This window comes from Procambarus clarkii, chromosome 78, assembly GCF_040958095.1.
Source record: "Procambarus clarkii isolate CNS0578487 chromosome 78, FALCON_Pclarkii_2.0, whole genome shotgun sequence".
In the NCBI taxonomy this organism is placed as follows: domain Eukaryota; kingdom Metazoa; phylum Arthropoda; class Malacostraca; order Decapoda; family Cambaridae; genus Procambarus; species Procambarus clarkii.
The window spans coordinates 21,380,521-21,398,548 of record NC_091227.1 but is presented as its reverse complement, the minus strand read 5'-3'; the positions used below and the strand labels follow the sequence as shown (position 1 = coordinate 21,398,548).

General features: G+C 41.5%; 1 protein-coding gene across 1 annotated transcript; it reads left to right on the top strand.

The window, feature by feature from the left end:
• The first annotated feature begins 2,916 nt into the window (after positions 1–2,916).
• Positions 2,917–17,423, top strand: LOC123745903 (collagen alpha-3(IX) chain-like). The gene is made up of 8 exons (XM_069314386.1): positions 2,917–2,950; positions 4,125–4,236; positions 8,893–9,036; positions 9,333–9,405; positions 11,849–11,975; positions 12,383–12,628; positions 13,238–13,429; positions 14,999–17,423. The coding sequence occupies exons 1-8, from the start codon at positions 2,917–2,919 to the stop codon at positions 16,024–16,026; spliced, it is 1,956 nt and encodes a 651-aa protein (XP_069170487.1). The 3' UTR covers positions 16,027–17,423.
• The last annotated feature ends 605 nt before the right edge of the window (positions 17,424–18,028 follow it).

The following is an 18,028-nucleotide window of genomic DNA, read 5'->3' as shown; positions in this document are numbered from 1 at the left end:
TTGCTCTGTTTCGAATTACTTTCTTCATCTGGGATAGACTCTGTGGTATGTAAATGTCTACATTTCCCCTCTTAGTAGCAAGTTTTGCAGCTTCGTCTGCAATGTCATTTCCTATTAGTCCCACATGACTTGGCACCCAGTTGATAAGTACCCGTCGGCCTTGACGTTTGAGTGTGTGCATGAATGATAAGACATTTGTGATCAGATGGATGTTATCACATATATGTTCTTGTTGCAAGGTTTCAATGGCGGTTCTCGAATCTGTATGGATGATAACATGTTGTCGGTGTTCAGCAAGAGCATGTTCCAAAGCCTTTTGAATGGCTAGCATCTCTGTTTGTAAAGTCGAACACCCATTTGAGAGCCTCCAACTATATACAGGGTTTCCTGCTTTAACTGCAGCTCCGGTTTCTTGTCCCTGCTGGTCTAATGACCCATCCGTGAAGTAAGTGAAGCTGTCGGATGCCATGTTTGCTTCTATATGCATCTGTGCAAAGTTACGTAGCAGATGAGGATGTGTCTGGTTCTTCTTTCCTTCAAGAGCCATAATCTTAAAGTCTGCTGGCAGAGATTCCCAAGGGGCTTGTCACTATCAACTGGCAGGTCAATAGTAGCCATAAGATACAGCTTACGCCATCTGTTGTCATCAAATTACACTTATAACAAATTACCCCACAAAATGCAACTAGCGCCATCTCTTTTTTTTCCAACGCACTATAAATAGCCAAACAGCAACCCATAAGGCGGGTCGTTGTGCTCGGGTAGGAGGTTCCAAGCTCCGCCCACAGATGGTATGGGGTGCATAATAAATGGCATATCATTGGTAGAAACTCTTTGTTGACATTCACACAACAGCCAATCACAGGAAGGAATCAGCTAAAGGCTCCATCCACTTAATAAATCATCTTTATTCAGCTCACCATCCTTGCTTATGACATTCTGCTTCAACTTTAATTTACCCAAAAAAGTGAAGTGTTAATTGTTTAAAGTGTTAATAAAGTGATAATTAAATATTGCAGGATATAACAGATGTTATATAAAAATGGGCTGCATGGCTACCTACCTTGTGACGTTATTATTGGGGGTTGCCTTAACACTAATAATGATACACTGCTCTGCCCTCTTATTCGAGTAAATTATTCAGTTAGATGGAGATTTCTGTCAGGTGCAAAACAGAAATTGTTGTTCTTTTTCACAACAACCTTGTTGTTGTGCACAAGGACCTATTTCTTAGTTTAAATTTTATTCATAAAAGAGTATTGGTATTCCCCGCAACAGCCAATCACAGGAAGGTATTTCTGAAAGCTCGACCTCCTTATGGACTCAGCACATCGATCTAGCTCATGGCTCTCTGTTTCATCTCTTGTATATACAAACTATGACTTTTTTCGATTACTGTCATAATTAATAATATGAGATATAAATTTTTTACACAAAATGGCTAAATTCTACCATTGGACTTTGTCTGGTATACTTACAAACATACACCAATTTATTACCATTCATCCATTATTAATTTCAAATGTAATGTATACTGTCTAGTTTTTTTTCCTCTCGCCATTACTTGGTGCAATATTTGAAAATTGTCTATTTATTTATCGATCTATCTATTATCTTGTATTTATATTTACAAGTTTATGTGCTTGGAAGAAAACTCTGCATTGAATTGGGACTAATTTATTAAATAATATTATTTAGTATTAATTAATATTTACAATTATTATTAATTACAATTATTTATAGCTTAGTTACTTTCATGTAACTCGCAGTCGTACATTCTTAACATTAATAGCCCAAATTAGCACATCTTGCTTTTAAATTAGCTCAAAAAGTAGCAAGTAGCGAAATTAAAAATTTGGGAGCACGGGGCTCTCAAAAGTAGCCCAATTCGCTACTTGTAGCCCAATCTGGCATCACTGTTTCCATATGGCTAGATAATCACTCAGTTTTTAAGAGCCCTTGTTTAAAATGATTATAGTTGATAGAGCCTAGATTATTTCAGATTATTATAGTCGATAGAGGTTATATTGTTTCACATTAAATAGATCGATAGAGCCTACATTTTAGTACTTGTCAGCTGTCTCGGCCATTACAAAGATGTGTACATGTTTTACAAACAGCTGCAGTAAGGGTGTAATACACTCTGCGTACAGGTAATACAGACAGATGTAGTACATTCTGTGTACAAGTAATACAGACAGATGTAGTACATTCTGTGTACAGGTATTACAGATACACACACACACACACACACACACACACACACACACACACACACACACACACACACACACACACACACACACACACACACACACACACACACACACACACACACACACACACACACACACACACACACACACAGATGTGAAACGATAGAAAAAGAATGATAGAGCTGCGAAGCAGACATCACCCGGGACAGTAATGTGCGGGGTAGGTACGGCAGGTGTGGGGACTATCTAGGGCTGATATGGCGTTATTGTTTTTCCACACCTGTAGCGCCGTGCTGACGTCGTCCTCCACACCCAATGGTGCTGATGATGGTGACGATGGTGGTGAGGATGCTGGTGGTAGGTGAAGGTCACCACCACTACCTAATTTTCGAATTATGGTAGTGGTGGTGACAGTGGCGATGAAGATGGTGACATTAATGATGGATGTGTTAATAATAATGGTGATGCACAAAGAAATCACATTAACATGAAGCGTCAGTAAGAAACATGAGGAGGATTTGAACCTACACAATGGGTACTTCCGAGCACACGCCCTAAACCACCGAATTGATATGCTCAAAATTAATATAACCTGGGATTCAGCTGAATCCTCTAGGGGTTCCTGAGGCATCTACTGACACCAAATCAGGATTTCGCACATCCACTCTGGTGAGGTACAAGAGTTCTATTCTCCAGCGCGATGGCGAATGATGGTGATGATGATGACAGTGATGGTAATATAATGATGAAGGTGAAGATGATGGGGTTCATGACGGTGGTGTCATGAACCCCCTTACAATACAGCCAAGAAGACCAGAGGATATACCCAGAAGCACCCCCCCCTCACACTCATGGTTGGTCTAAGAGCGCAGGGATTAAGATAGATCCTCAGGACGCTCGTCTCAAGGCCTGGTGAGCAGCCTCTTGTAGGTTCTTCAGTTTTCAGTATAGTCGTATAGAACCGCCAAGCACCTTCAAACCTATAATATACTGGAGGTACTTCTCACTCCGCCCAGTGACACGCTTTAAACTTACATCTGAATACAAATGGGGCTTTTTTTGTAACCACCGTATTTTTAAAAAGACTGTGTGGCCATACCAGTAACTTACTATGTAATGTTTCACAGAGTGAAACGTCAACATTGCAATGAGTTCGGAACTTGCCATATTGTCCGGTGTTGCACACTCTCCCGGAGACAGAGGCCAATGCTTCAGGTGTAGGTTAACAACCTTAATAGCCTCCTACAGTATTCCTTCGGTGCGTACGTAGTGTGTAAATCAACTCTAGTAAGAAACTGTTAGATTGTTCAATATATGCTGGTTAGCATTGTAAATGTGTGGCCACGTCTGTGGTAGAAAATAATAATAAAACAAACACACATTCGAAATCATACAGAATAGGCTATCTCTCGAAATTCAGTAATATAAATATTACACAGTATACATACATCCTATCGATATCTAGTTTTAATTAAAAGTTACTTTGGGCCAACTGACATGTTTATAAAGGTGGAAGTATGACTTTTGAAAGCAGGAAGATGGAGTGTTAAGTCGATATTACCAGTAACAGGGGATGGTGACAAGGATGATAATGATAATAGTGAAGTGAAGGTGGTGGTGACGATGGTAATGTTGGTGATGACGTTGAAGACGATTATGGTGATGGTGATCACAATGGTGGCAATGACGAAAATTGTTATGATGGTGATGATTATTGCGGTGATGATCATGACGGGATTTTTTTTTTGTTTGAAGGGATATTCCTGCGCGAGCCATAAGCCTCTGACTGGCCTGCTAATTGTTAGTCAATTCTGTCTTACTTAGGCGGTAGATAATTATTTATGAGTTGAATGCTGTCTTAAGTAAGATTATGATACGATTAACAACTATTTCACCGTTAAATCTCAGCGGAAGTCTTATCTGTACCTGATGTTGGTAGTGAAGGGGATGACGGTGATGATGATGATCTTGATGATGACAGTGATGAGGATGATGATGATGATGGTGAAGACGATGATAGGTATGGTGGCTACCATCACCATATGTGTGCAAATATTGCTTCCGAAGAATCTAAGCCTCTATAATACCCACTGTCCAATGTTAACTGAACAAGTAACAACCAAAATGATTAACAACACATAGAGTAGTCAATTGAATACTTAATAAAAATATGAATATGAGAAGAAAGAGAGGATAGGGGGTGATAACGAATGATCAAAGTGATAACGACACTAACTGTCACGTTCAGTGGTAGAGACAAATGATGTATTTCGGAGAATCTGAGTTAACGTGCGCCACTTGTTAGGTCTGAGAGCTCTGGCTGTTGATGCAGGGAATGAGAGGCACCTGATGCCTCTCTTCACCTAGTATTAAATCGGTCCCCGGGAGTTAGGAGACTGTGTGGGGTTGCATCTTGGGAAAGGTCACAAGTTGGCCTAGGGAGGCTTCAAAAAGCCTAACAGGCTTCCTGTAGGCTGTAACCGACTATGGGAAACCATAAGACACTACAATTGGGTTCATTTCTCGACTCACAATCGGGAATCCTGGGTTCGAATCCTGGGGGTGGAGACAGAAATGGTTGGGCACGTGCCCTTTCACCTAATGTTTCTGTTCACCTAGCAGTAAATAAATTCCCGGGAGATGTCTATTGTTGAGGTGTTTCACCCTGGGGAGGGTCAGTAGCTCTACCTTGGGGGCACCTAAAAATATGCCTAACCTAAATATTTACCTGAAGGGCCACTATTTCTCTCTAATAACCTCGACGTGAACAGGAAGCCAGTGGATTGTTAATTAAAGGTCACCACCATTTGCTCTGATGATTTTATCGAGCTGAATTTTGAAATTCAACAATGTTTTGGCGTTTACGGCATTTACATACAAGGGGCAAAGCCTTCAAGCTCAACAAGCCACAATATACGACAGAAAAAAACAGGAGATGCTTTTTCACCTTGGGTTATAACCCATGGAACTGCCTACCCGCCGATGCCGTAAATGCCAAAACATTGCTGCAGTTAAAGATCCAGCTCAACAAAATCATCAGGACAAATGTGAGGATATTTTGACAAGCCGCCGGCTTCCTGTTCTAATCGAGGCCACAACTGAGATGGTGGCTCTCAGGTAAATTTAGGTAAAATCAAATCCTCGATTAGCAACGCGAATTTATTTGTTTAAAGTCTACCTCGAAGTTTCATAGTTTTCTTACAAAGGATTTGTGAGAGAAAACGAGAAAATAGTGGTAGACAGCTGAAGTTAATAATTAAATAATAAAGTAGAGAAGAAGATTCCGACAGTTTTCTTCATGAAGTTTTCTAAATATATTTTAAACTAGTATTCCCCATAAATTCATAAATATTAATATTAATATAAGTATAGTAAGTTAAGTATCTTCGAAGCAAGAAAGCAAGCCCGGAAAACAGTAATTTAATTTATAATAATAATTATTTTTGTCGGGGACAGACAGCCTGTGAATATAGGCATATAGCGAGGTCCCCCCCCCCCCCAAGATGGAACTACTGACCCTCCCCAGGATGCAATTCCTAAACAGTTGACTAACTCCCGGGTACCTATTAAATGAACAGAGACATTAGGTATCAATACACTAGGAAACATATAGATGATTCATGAATTTATATGTAATACATGAACCTCTCTTTAGCTTTTAATAAGGAACCACTTGAAAAGCTGGCAAGAAAGTTACGTGCATTTACACGCCCTTCTCCTAATGCTAAATATTAAAGCAGTAGAATGGACAGAACAATAGTTAAAACAAAGAACGCAAAGAATCGTCGTAAGAGGAGATGAATCTGATTGGACAAATGTGGTAAATGGGGTACCACAACGGTCCATTTTGGAACCAATCATTTTTATCGTGTACATCAATGACATAAATGACAATATTGCAAACCACATCACCAAATTTGTAGATAACACTAAGATGTATGGTAAAGTGCGAAGTGAATATTATATTGAAGCTTTACAGAGAGATTTACATGAACTCCAAAAATGGTCGATAAAATCATCAGGACAAATGTTAGGACATTTGCCAATATCCTCCCAAATGTTGTGTAACATTAATGTCCTCCCTAACGTTTAATATTTTCGAGGATATTTGACAATGTTCTTCATAATGTTAATAAAATTTATAAATCATTTATCTTCCTCCACCTCCCAACCTCACCTCTCCCTCCTTCCCCTCCCCCCCACCTCCCTCCCTCCTCTGTGCATGCGTAGGAACTTCTCTTCTCTTCTGCTCTCAATTTGGGCATTGTCTATTCTTAGATCTGTTTAGCTAGTAAATTTTTCGTCAATATAATATGAAGAATCTCATGTTAATGTAGTGAGAAAGTCTATGAGTCATCTGACTCATGTGGACTTTCTGAGATCAGTATTTACTGTATCGTTCAAGTCTAAGATGTCTGAGTTAGCAGGTAAGAAAATAAAGGATGTGTCACCAGTAAATAGTATTTTATTAGCTTAAAGTGGCACACTTTGGTAAATCAATAATGTACATGAACCATGAGGAACGGACCGAGAATATTACCCAGTTACTCGCCAGTATTGATCAGCAGTGAGGGAGACTAAAAGTCATTCAGAGAAACATTGTTTTCTGTCGCTGAGAGAATATCCTTTCCAGTCATCTAGCTGTGTTCTGAGGTGTAAACACTCTTTCAATTTACCTGATTTTGCATTCTTTCAACACTCAGATGATACCCGTAACTGCCCGAAACGCTGCGCGTACTAGTGGCTACCTGGGCCCCTTCTGGGCCTGTACCCGGGCCCCTTCTGGGCCTGTACCCGGGCCCTTTCTGGGCCTGTACCCGGGCCCTTTCTGGGCCTGTACCCGGGCCCCTTCAGGGCCTGTAACCGGGCCCTTTCTGGGCCTGTACCCGGGCCACTTCTGGGCCTGTACAGGCCCAGAAGTGGGCCTACTTGGCTTCTGGGCCGATTTCTCAGCCTACTATGCAAGGCCCGATTTGCCTAATAAGCCAAGTTTTCATGAATTAATTGTTTTTCGACAACCTAACCTACCTACCATAATTTCATCAGGGAGCCGGTCGGCCGAGCGGACAGCACGCGGGACTTGTGATCCTGTGGTCCTAGGTTCGATCCCAGGCGCCGGCGAGAAACAATGGGCAGAGTTTCTTTCACCCTATGCCCCTGTTACCTAGCAGTAAAATAGGTACCTGGGTGTTAGTCAGCTGTCACGGGGTGCTTCCTGGGGGTGGAGGCCTGGTCGAGGACCGCGCCGCGGGGACACTAAAAGCCCCGAAATCATCTCAAGATAACCTCAAGATACCTAACCTGACCTAACCTAACTTTTTCGGCTACCTAACCTAACCTAACCTATACAGATAGGTTAGGTTAGGTTAGGTAGGGTTGGTTAGGTTCGGTCATATATCTACGTTAATTTTAACTCCAATAAAAAAAATTGACCTCATACATAATGAAATGGGTAGCTTTATCATTTCATAAGAAAAAAAATAGAGAAAATATATTAATTCATGAAAACTTGGCTTATTAGGCAAATCAGGCCTTGCATAATAGGCTGAGAAGTGCGTTCTGGCTACTAGGTACGACATATATATATATATATATATATATATATATATATATATATATATATATATATATATATATATATATATATATATATATACATATATATATATATATATATATATATATATATATATATATATATATATATATATATATATATATATATATATATATATATATATATATATATTAATATTTGACACGTAAATAACAACACATGTTTGATTAACGAGTCGCAAGTGTGATCAACACTAGCCTCGGATATTGACCTAATCGGAAACTCGCGTTTGGCAAGTGATATATGACTTGTCTCTGCATAGATATATATAATTTCACCAACGCATAATAAATCCCATGGGATGAGTTCACGTCCACATATGACTTTCACACCAACAACAAACACCAATATGTTGCCAACAAAGATATCTCACCTGCGCTAGCTAATTTCCTCTTGGTAGCCTAGGTCATAGATAATTTTAGACCTGTGCCACAGTGGCAGTTTCTACATCTCTTCTACCATAACCAAGCGCTATACCTTCACGTAACGTTTGGCAAAAATTCACCATTTATGTTCCTAAATCACCTCTGGTATTGATAGTTATCTTCACGGCTTTTATAATGTTTTAATAAAGTGTTTGTTCAGAGTCCTAATTTACTATTAGTAACGCATATATTAGCCACAGGCAATTTCCTAGGGAGAGCTCAAAGCTTCAAAGACTGTTTTTGTGGTGTAGTGATTAAAACAGTCACCTGATCACAAGGAAAAACAAGCTTGGTTTAAAGCCAGGGTCGAGGCTCTAGGACGACTGCGCAGCGTTTTATCTTTCGTCGCCCCTGTGTAACCAGCAGTAACTGGAAATCTGGATGTAAACCTATTATCGGATCGTGTTCTGGGGAAAATATACTGATGAACAGCCAAACCGGTTCCAGTACCTATCCAGAAGTCTAAGTACGTTCCAGTACTTATCCAGACTCGAGGAAGGGACAAGTTACGGGGTATTCATGCCCATGCCACCTTTAGGGTGGCTTAATCTTCATCAATTAATCAAGGAACAAGATGCTCGTCTATCACCTTGGTGGTTGTGGAGGTGGCCACCAGGAAAGCTTTGTGTTACAGTCAACTGGAGATAACGCCTTCGCAGTCGCCCAGTCAACAGTTGACTTCCAGTCTGTGTGACAACGTGACACAAGAACACAACAAAGGAGACGACACGAAACCACAAGACAACGAACAACACGACAAAACACATGAAGAAAACAAGTAAATGACAGCACAATCATTAAGACAAGACAACAGACATCAGGCAGGAACCGAGGACAGAGGCGTTTCCCGTTTGTATTACCATATTGAGAAGCCGAAACAGGATACTAGTCGCTCTTGAGCCTCTGGTAGTGTCAATGAGCCTAGAACCCAAGTTTTTTTTTAGAAAGCTCCTGGTACCCTTGCCCCAGCGGCCCGGTTTTCTCAGATGCTATGGAAACAAATGGGTACCGATGTGTAACACCATAAATGGCTTTTGATTAATATTTTAAATAAAAGAGAGTCAATTCACGCAGGATACCGGTGGCGCCAGGTTGTCGGTCCTTAGCAATTAAAAAGTCACACCTTTCGAGACTTAATGTTCACACGGTGAGTAGAGGTCAGGTCGTATCAGATGACCTCGGTCTCTGCTCTTCTGATAATTGCTGACGGGTGGCTGAGGTGTTCCCACCAAACAAGGCGCTGTATAGGTGCGGTAGGAAGACAGCCAGAGGCTATCTTCTGGTAGGCGGAGCTTAGCTCCCGGTTCCCCCCTTAAATGCCCGTGGAACTGTACCTTTGAGACATTGAGTAGGACAGCGATAGATAGATCGCCTGTCGAGAGAGGTTCCAGCAGCCAGACTGACCTCCCAGAGTCTTGGGGACTCGGCCTGTCAGCCGTATCAACTCAGAGACTCTGGTGAGTGACCTTGTGAGGTGACAAATTGTTTTCAAGTTATCTGTTGTGTGATTTTCTGGGGCAGTCACCCATAGTTGCTCTCAATTTCTTGTGTGGTGACTCAAATTGTGTTCTTTCTCGGGTTCATGTTGACATTTGAATATCAAATGATATGGTTGAATTATGATACCCATATGAGTGAAGATATAACAGTAAATATATAATTGATTAACTTACCTTTTAAATTGTCTTTAATTCTGATCCTTAGATCTGAGATAGTGAACGCTAGAGGGGAGAGCACTCTGAAGTTTACTGGCTTAGGATTATGACTTAAAGATTCTTGGTTATGTGAGTTATATTCGTACAGTGTTTACATAATAACCTCAGATAATATTGTTTGTGGAGACAAGTTCCATTCCTTGACTTATAAATAAGTAACTTGAATGGATGGCGGCAGCACTTTCACTTTTCTACTTACTTTCAACTCTTCTACTCTACTTTCTAACACTTTCCTCCTTTCTATCTCTTTCCTGCTCCTCCCATGGTCTCTCATTCAGAAATCTTCCCTTTCCCCTGACCACTCTTCCTTACCCCTCAGTAAGGAAGTACTCTAGAGCCAGCAGGTAAGTTCAGCAACCGTGTAGGTTACGTACCCTGCCACGTCCCCAGGACATGTGCAGCTCAGTACTGCGCATGTGCACTTCACGTTCTGCAGTACTTATTAAAGGTAGGTGTAAAGCACTGCACACTTCACTCCTGATACATAATGACGGCGGCAGTGAGAGCCGTGATGCTGCTGCTGCCGGCGGTGCTGCTGCTGCTGCTGGTGCTGCCCTCACAAGTTCAGGTTGGTACTCATACTTGTTGATCCACCAGGATACCTTACTGGAATACGGTCGGCTTGTTCACAGACTTGTTGCAGCTCTTTCTCGCCAGCATTCCCAACGTCAAGAGCCTGTTGTACTAAAGTGCCCTAACCTAATCAACCAGAGGACCCACGAATTCCAAATTAATTATTCCAAAATTAAATAAATTTCTCATTTATTGCATTTAAAAGTCATGCAGAAAATGTGGGGTGTAATCTCACTTTGGGAATACGTGTTTTTAATGGTGGTTGCATGGCTAATATCCCTCAGTACAGATGGTCTATGGCGACCCCATAGCTCCGATAGTCCATTGCGTTCACATGGTCCAGGCTCGCCACGGACTCAAGTCCATGACGGTCTTATTGTCCAAAGGGACCCCATTATGCAGGTCGACCCTATAGTCCATGTTGTCACATAACCAAAGTTACTCCATAGTCTAATTCGACCCCATAGTCCAAATATCCTCATAAACCAATACGACCCCATTAGGCTAGATGAGGTTGCTAGGTTAGTTTTCGCTCAAAATATACAAAATGCGTATCCTTTGTTGGGTTAAACTAAATGCATAAGAACAAATAATCGAAAAACTATATTAATAAGGGAATTCGGCTTATTATGAAACTGTGTGTGTGCAATTACCTGAATGTAGTTACTTACGTGAGGCTTCAGGAATGAGCACTACGTTCGTTAGTGCCCCCGTCTTCTTAGTCATCTTTGTCATGTGACGCCCTGGAAGTGTGTATGAAGATGTGCATGAGCTTGAGTGATCCGCAAGCCACCTCTAACATACAACATCCCTCATGGGCTCGGACCTTGTACGCAAGTGTATAAAATGTTGTATCTGAAAAGTTTATATTTTGTACTATTGGAATTCTAAAGGACATAACAAAAAGTGAAACAAACATAACATGTCTTAGTCCTAACTAAACAATCCTAACATACGGAATCCTAGACGCGATTTATTATAAATATATACTACGCTAGGCTCCGTAAAAGTGAGTTTGCCGTTGCCTTCTTTCTCGTGGCCTCTACACAGTTAATAGTGCAAAACATTTACTTATGTGGGCACAACAGTCCATATTTTGTACTTACATTCGTAGTAACTATGGATACTATTACTTTTAGATGGTAGTCGATGTTGTGTCTAGATACAGAGACTGCCGACTGTAAACACATGTGCTCAGCTATTTCATAAATGACATACGTTATTGCATAGCTATGATGGGAAAAGAGTGGAGACAAATATATAATTATTAAGGATAAGGACTACAATTGATTGTCTGTACAGGGCGGCAAGAGTTACTGCGAGGAGGCTGGCGGGAGATGTGTTCCCGCCAAAAAATGTGAAGTTACAATTTCTAAACTTGGCTGCCAGAGGCAAAATGAAGTCTGCTGCATCAACACTCCACCACAAGGTAAGGCATTAAGTTAACATCCACATCTGAGTTTCTCTTGAATATTCGTAACGGGCTACTGAAACTGGATTGTAAAAGGACAAGAAAATCTAATGGCAACCCGTCCTCGACTCAAGTCCATTACATCCAGCGGTCGACCCCATAGACGCATTCATAAATTTGTACATGCTGTTCATTCAAAACGGGAATGTTCTCAAATATAAATTATTATAATATATTAGCATATTGTGCATATATATAGGTATAGGTTAGGTTAGGTGTTTAGGTTCTGTTGGCGATTATTTGTTGTCTGACGTACTACAACGTATTTGTAATACGTTGGTGAAGCATCTATAGCGTTGTGGTTCGAACAAAATTGATATTATTACAACAAGACAAATAATAATATCCCTCGTATATTTTTACAGATAGCAGTGAAGTGAAGAAAAACAAAACCTATAGCAAAAGGAACAATGGAAAGAAATACAATAAGATAATGAAGAAGAAGGAGCCCAAAAAGAAATTCAAGAAGAAATTTAAATCCGTTTGGGCAGCTGAGGGTAGAGCGGTAGCGAAGAGGACGTGCGCCAGTCTTGGGGGAGCCTGTGTGGCTAAGAGAACCCAGTGCACAAAGGTCAAAGGCACAGGATGCATCAAAGGAAAAGAAAAATGCTGTGAGTACTTTGATGTGTGTGGATGTTCTCTGATGTGTGTGTATGTAGTTGAACGCTGATGTGTGCGTGTGTGTGTGTGGATGTACTCTGATGATGTGGATGTACTCTGATGTGTGTGTGATCGTGTTGATCGTCCATGTTGATGTCGGATCTCTCAACTCTCCTTCATGTTGATGTTAGATCTACAAATTTTTCTCCCTGTTGATGTCAGTTAGGTCTCTCAACTCTCCTCGAGGATGATGTCAGTGAGTTCTCACAACCCTTGTCCATGTTGATGTCAGTTCTCGCAACACTCCTCCATGTTGATGTCAGTTCTGTCAACACTTCTCCATGTTGATGTCAGTCCTGACAACACTCCTCCATGTTGATGTCAGTCCAGACAACACTCTTCCATGTTGATATTAATTAGTTCTCACAACTCTCCTCCAAGTAAATGTTAGTTCTTAGAACATTCATTTCCATGTACAAAGGAGCACAAATAACACATTTACATGTAACTCATATATCAGCGAGTGTAAGGATAAAGGATCCTACTCCTGGTGTCGTTCCATCCTTGCCCCCATGGAGAGTCCCACTTCAAAAGTTTTGTAAAACCATGATTCCACATAGCAAAGGCTTCTACCCCTCCTGCAGTTCTGAAATACCTTTTCCCTGCACACTCCTGCTCCATTGCCATCTTCACAGATGGGTCTAAGTCTACCGACGGTGTAGGCTACCATGTTGTATATCCTGACCACACCTATATGTGTCGCCTGCCCCCGGAGACTAGCGGCATATCACGGCAGAACTTTATGCAATTTTGTATGCTCTTTGTCAACTGCTTTCTCGCTGTTAACTTTCCTGTGTTGTTGTAGTTGACTCTCGTAGTGCCCTTGTGGCTCTGAAGTCAGTTAATCAAGTCCATTATGTGGTAGTCGAAATTCAACATCAGCCGTTTCTTATCTCCATCAGATTTAAGCTAATCGAGTTTTGCTGGGTTCCAGCCATATTGGTGTGTCGTTAAAAAAAAGCCTAGTCCACTCTTAATATTTCGTTTTCGTCCTACTTAAGACTAATATATCATGTAATTAACTATATATAAATGGTGCTTACTGCACCATTCATTCGTTTAATATAATATACATAAAAATGATCAAATTCACCGCAGTAATATATTATTCAAAGAATTAAATTTCTCCCGGTTGGTAGTCCGGGCTATTGCTACTTAAGATTCTGGTAATTTATCATTCAACTAATTGTATGTGGGATATCAGCGGATTCGCCTCCTCAAGACCTGTCCGAATATATTATCTATACCCCACCCAGACACGAGGTAACTCTAATTCACTGAACTATAACTTTTTACTTAGAACTTGTATAGTTACATTTCTCATGGCGGGTGACATCCGACAACTCTGCGACTCAAAATCAGTTGTACTCAGGATCTTGTGTCGTCCGCTACGCCGTCCTGGGTCCTCTGTCCATCAGGCAAGTTAAGTTTATCAATCTATTCCTATATCTTCAGTTTATCTACAGGGTCGTGTCTTCACCACCACCCTCCCTGGTACTCAGCTCTGGGCCCCGCCTCACTCATGGACCCTCGTATTCTGGTAATCTCATTGTATAGTTTCTCACTTCACTCATGTTATGCCATCCCTCGTTGACTTGGGCTATAACACCTGGATTACAAACTCACGCACAGAGATTTGGCGGCCCACACTGTTTGCCTGGGGCTCTATCTCTCGGCCCCCGCTCTTATAAATCTTTAAAGTACCACGTTGGCTGGTTCCTCATAACCATCCTGGAGCCTCAACCTTACATGTATTTCATCCAATCACTTCACAGCCGCTCACTCGGCTGACGGCCTCTGACCACCAGGAACACTGATCTAGTCCCTCACTGATCGTTGAAGTCACTCAGAGACACTACAGGCCCGTACCTCTGGTACCTACAGTCGTACCGTCACTGTGCGTAGCTCCAGCTCCTGTCCACTGGTCGATGATATCTCACACTTGACAATAACCGAGCCCCTTCTCTCTGGCTCCTATTTATCTTCGTTATCCTTCAGAGTTTTCTTCAATGTCGAACTCTTGCCTTGGTGATACCGTGTGCACCAACCCCCGCCTTGTCTTTAGGTGTGGCTTTCGAAGAACATCGTCTTGACGACAAATGACGACCTCAGTGGGATCTCGATAAAAGCCAAAACGAGTATGAATATACTCTGGCTTCCTGTCCCCCCGACACAATTATTATATCCCAATAAGTACAGATTCTCAAATATGGAGGGAATGCATAGGAAAAACTCATCTGAAGGCAGCCTAGGCTATATCACCTCGTAATCATGACACCAGTCATTTAATATATGCTATGAACTACGCAATAAATGGCAAGCTTCATTTGTATTACAACTCACCCCTTTTACAGGTACGCAGACTTGTAGTATCCAGTGCCCTCCAGGACCCCCTGGTCCCCCTGGCCTTACTGGTTCCGCGGGGATTAATGGTACAACCGGTCCTCCAGGTCCTCCCGGTAATAATGGGATTTCTGGTCCTCCAGGCCCTCCCGGTAGTAATGGGAGTTCTGGTCCTCCAGGCCCTCCCGGTAATAATGGGAGTGATGGCCTACCAGGTCCTCCCGGTAGTAACGGGAGTGTTGGCCTACCAGGTCCTCCTGGAAATAATGGGACTGTTGGCCCACCAGGTCCTCCCGGTAATGACGGGAATGATGGTCAACCAGGTCTTCCCGGCACTGACGGGAATGTTGGCCCACCAGGTCCTCCCGGTAATAACGGGAGCGTTGGCCCACCAGGTCCTCCCGGTAATAACGGGAGCGTTGGCCCGCCAGGTCTTCCCGGTGACAACGGGAGTCCTGGCGCTGTTGGTCCAAAAGGGATGGACGGTACTCCCGGTACAAACGGTAGTGATGGTATACAAGGTGTCCCAGGCGATCCTGGTGTAAATGGCATTAACGGTACTAATGGGATACCAGGTACTCCTGGTGATAATGGTCTACCTGGTCCTCCAGGTCCTCCAGGATTTAATGGTTCCCAGGGCGATCAAGGACTTCCAGGGCCCCAAGGAGATCAAGGAATCCAAGGGCTTCCAGGCCTTCCAGGACCACAGGGAGATATTGGGCCACAAGGACCAAAGGGAGACATTGGACCACAAGGACCATCAGGAACTAATGGAATTCCAGGAACACCCGGGACTAATGGCACTACAGGAGCAAAGGGAGACATCGGGCCTCCAGGATTACCGGGACCTAAAGGGGATACAGGATCTCAGGGACTTCCAGGAAACACTGGTCCTACAGGACCTAAAGGAGATGTTGGACCTGTCGGCCCTTCGGGTCCTCCAGGTCCACCAGGTCCCCCAGGTCCTCCAGGAGAAAAAGGAAGTCCTGGAAATAGTGGTGGTTAAGGGTAAACAATTGAAGTTCTTTGTCTACGGTGACTGGAAGGATGGAAATGAGTGCAGCTGCGACACCCACAATCAGGTCTACGGAGATGGAACAGATCTGATAGATAGCCCAACAGCCTTCCCAAACTTCTGCCTCAGATGAAGAAACAATAAATATGGAACCAAGAGCCTATTCAGGCAACTAAATGTGATGCAATAGGAATTTTGAGATTATATGTATAAATGAAGACGAACTTTGTTATTAAAGTTAATTATTATTGTCACCTGGTAGACCTTGACATGATATGTGCATTTTTGTAGTTCTCTTACGTGCTGTAACACGTAAGACTCGTAATTTTGGTGTCTTAAATTAATTATTTAATTAATGTCTTAAACAGCTGATTCATTCACTAGTATGTTAATACTCTGAGGTGCTGTAACAGCTGATTTACTCACCAGTGTGTTAATGTTATGAGGGGCTGTAACAGCTGATTCATTCACTAGTATGTTAATACTCTGAGGTGCTGTAACAGCTGATTCACTCACCAGTGTGTTAATATTATGAGGTGCTCTGAGGTGCTGTGCCAGCTGATTCATTCACCAGTGTGTTAATACTCTGAGGTGCTGTAACAGCTCATTCATTCACTTGTATGTTAATACTCTGAGGTGCTGTGCCAGCTGATTCATTCACCAGTGTGTTAATATTATGAGGTGCTGTAACAGCTGATTCACTCACCAGTGTGTTAATATTCTGAGGTGCTGTAACAGCTGATTCATTCCCTAGTGTGTTAATACTCTGAGGTGCTGTAACAGCTGATTCATTCACTAGTATGTTAATACTCTGAGGTGCTGTAACAGCTGATTCATTCACCAGTGTGTTAATACTCTGAGGTGCTGTATCAGCTGATTCATTCACTAGTATGTTAATACTCTGAGGTGCTGTAACAGCTGATTCATTCACTAGTGTGTTAATACTCTGAGGTGCTGTAACAGCTGATTCATTCACTAGTATGTTAATACTCTGAGGTGCTGTAACAGCTGATTCATTCACTAGTATGTTAATACTCTGAGGTGCTGTAACAGCTGATTCATTCACTAAATGGATGAGTTTTGGAGTTCCCATCATATACTGAATAAACTTATTTATCAAGACATAGTTTTGCATGTTGCAGGCTTTTGTACGGGTCAATAAAAGCGCAAATTTTGCAAATCGCGCGGGTTGGACATGTATATGAGTGGGATTGGGTGGTTATAGATAGGAGCTGCCTCGTATGGGCCAATAGGCCTTCTGCAGTTACCTTTGTTCTTATGTTCTTAAATTTATCATGCATGTTACAAGCATGAACAATTAAACGCACTACATTTTACAAACTTCTAATATTTGTGAAGACGTTGAGTTATTAAATACGTGCACTGCATTTGTAATTTTTATGTTCCTTACATTCCTTGAAATATATTAACGCCATAACAACAGGGATGTCAATGTCACAGCAACAGAAGAGCAGAATGTTGTTTAGAAATCACTAAGGCTAATATATATCTACAATAATGAACGTTTGTCTGTCATGTTCAAAATGGAGATTCTCTTCTGGAATCTTAACTTCATGATAAAAAGGGAAAATGATTGATGGGACAAATATCATCGTTACTCTCAATTAAAATCCACAAAACGTTTCGCTTTCATCATAAGATCTGAAACACAGGAAAGCCATAAATTAAAATTAAACCCACAAAACAAAAAAACATAATGAGTAGGGTTGCTTAAAATAAGAAAGAAGATAATGATACTAATTATGCACAAAAATAAAACGCAAAATCTCCGCTTACCGGACTTGATCAAACAAAGGATTTGACAAAATATTCAACATAGACAGCAAATATTAATTCGAAATTGCAATTGTAAAAAAAAAGTAATTTACAAAATATTTACAAACTCAAAAGAATTAAAACAAATTACAGATTACAGACATTGTAAAACAATTTTTTTTTGGCTGCGGCCTCTATTGAATAACAATATTTCAGC

Coding starts and splice junctions, on each gene's coding strand:
- LOC123745903 (XM_069314386.1), top strand. CDS start 2,917: ATGGCGAATGATGGTGATGATGATGACAGTGATG. Junction 4,237..8,892: donor GATGGTGAAGACGATGATAG/GTATGGTGGCTA, acceptor TTTGTGTTACAG/TCAACTGGAGATAACGCCTT. Junction 9,406..11,848: donor CGAGACTTAATGTTCACACG/GTGAGTAGAGGT, acceptor TTGTCTGTACAG/GGCGGCAAGAGTTACTGCGA.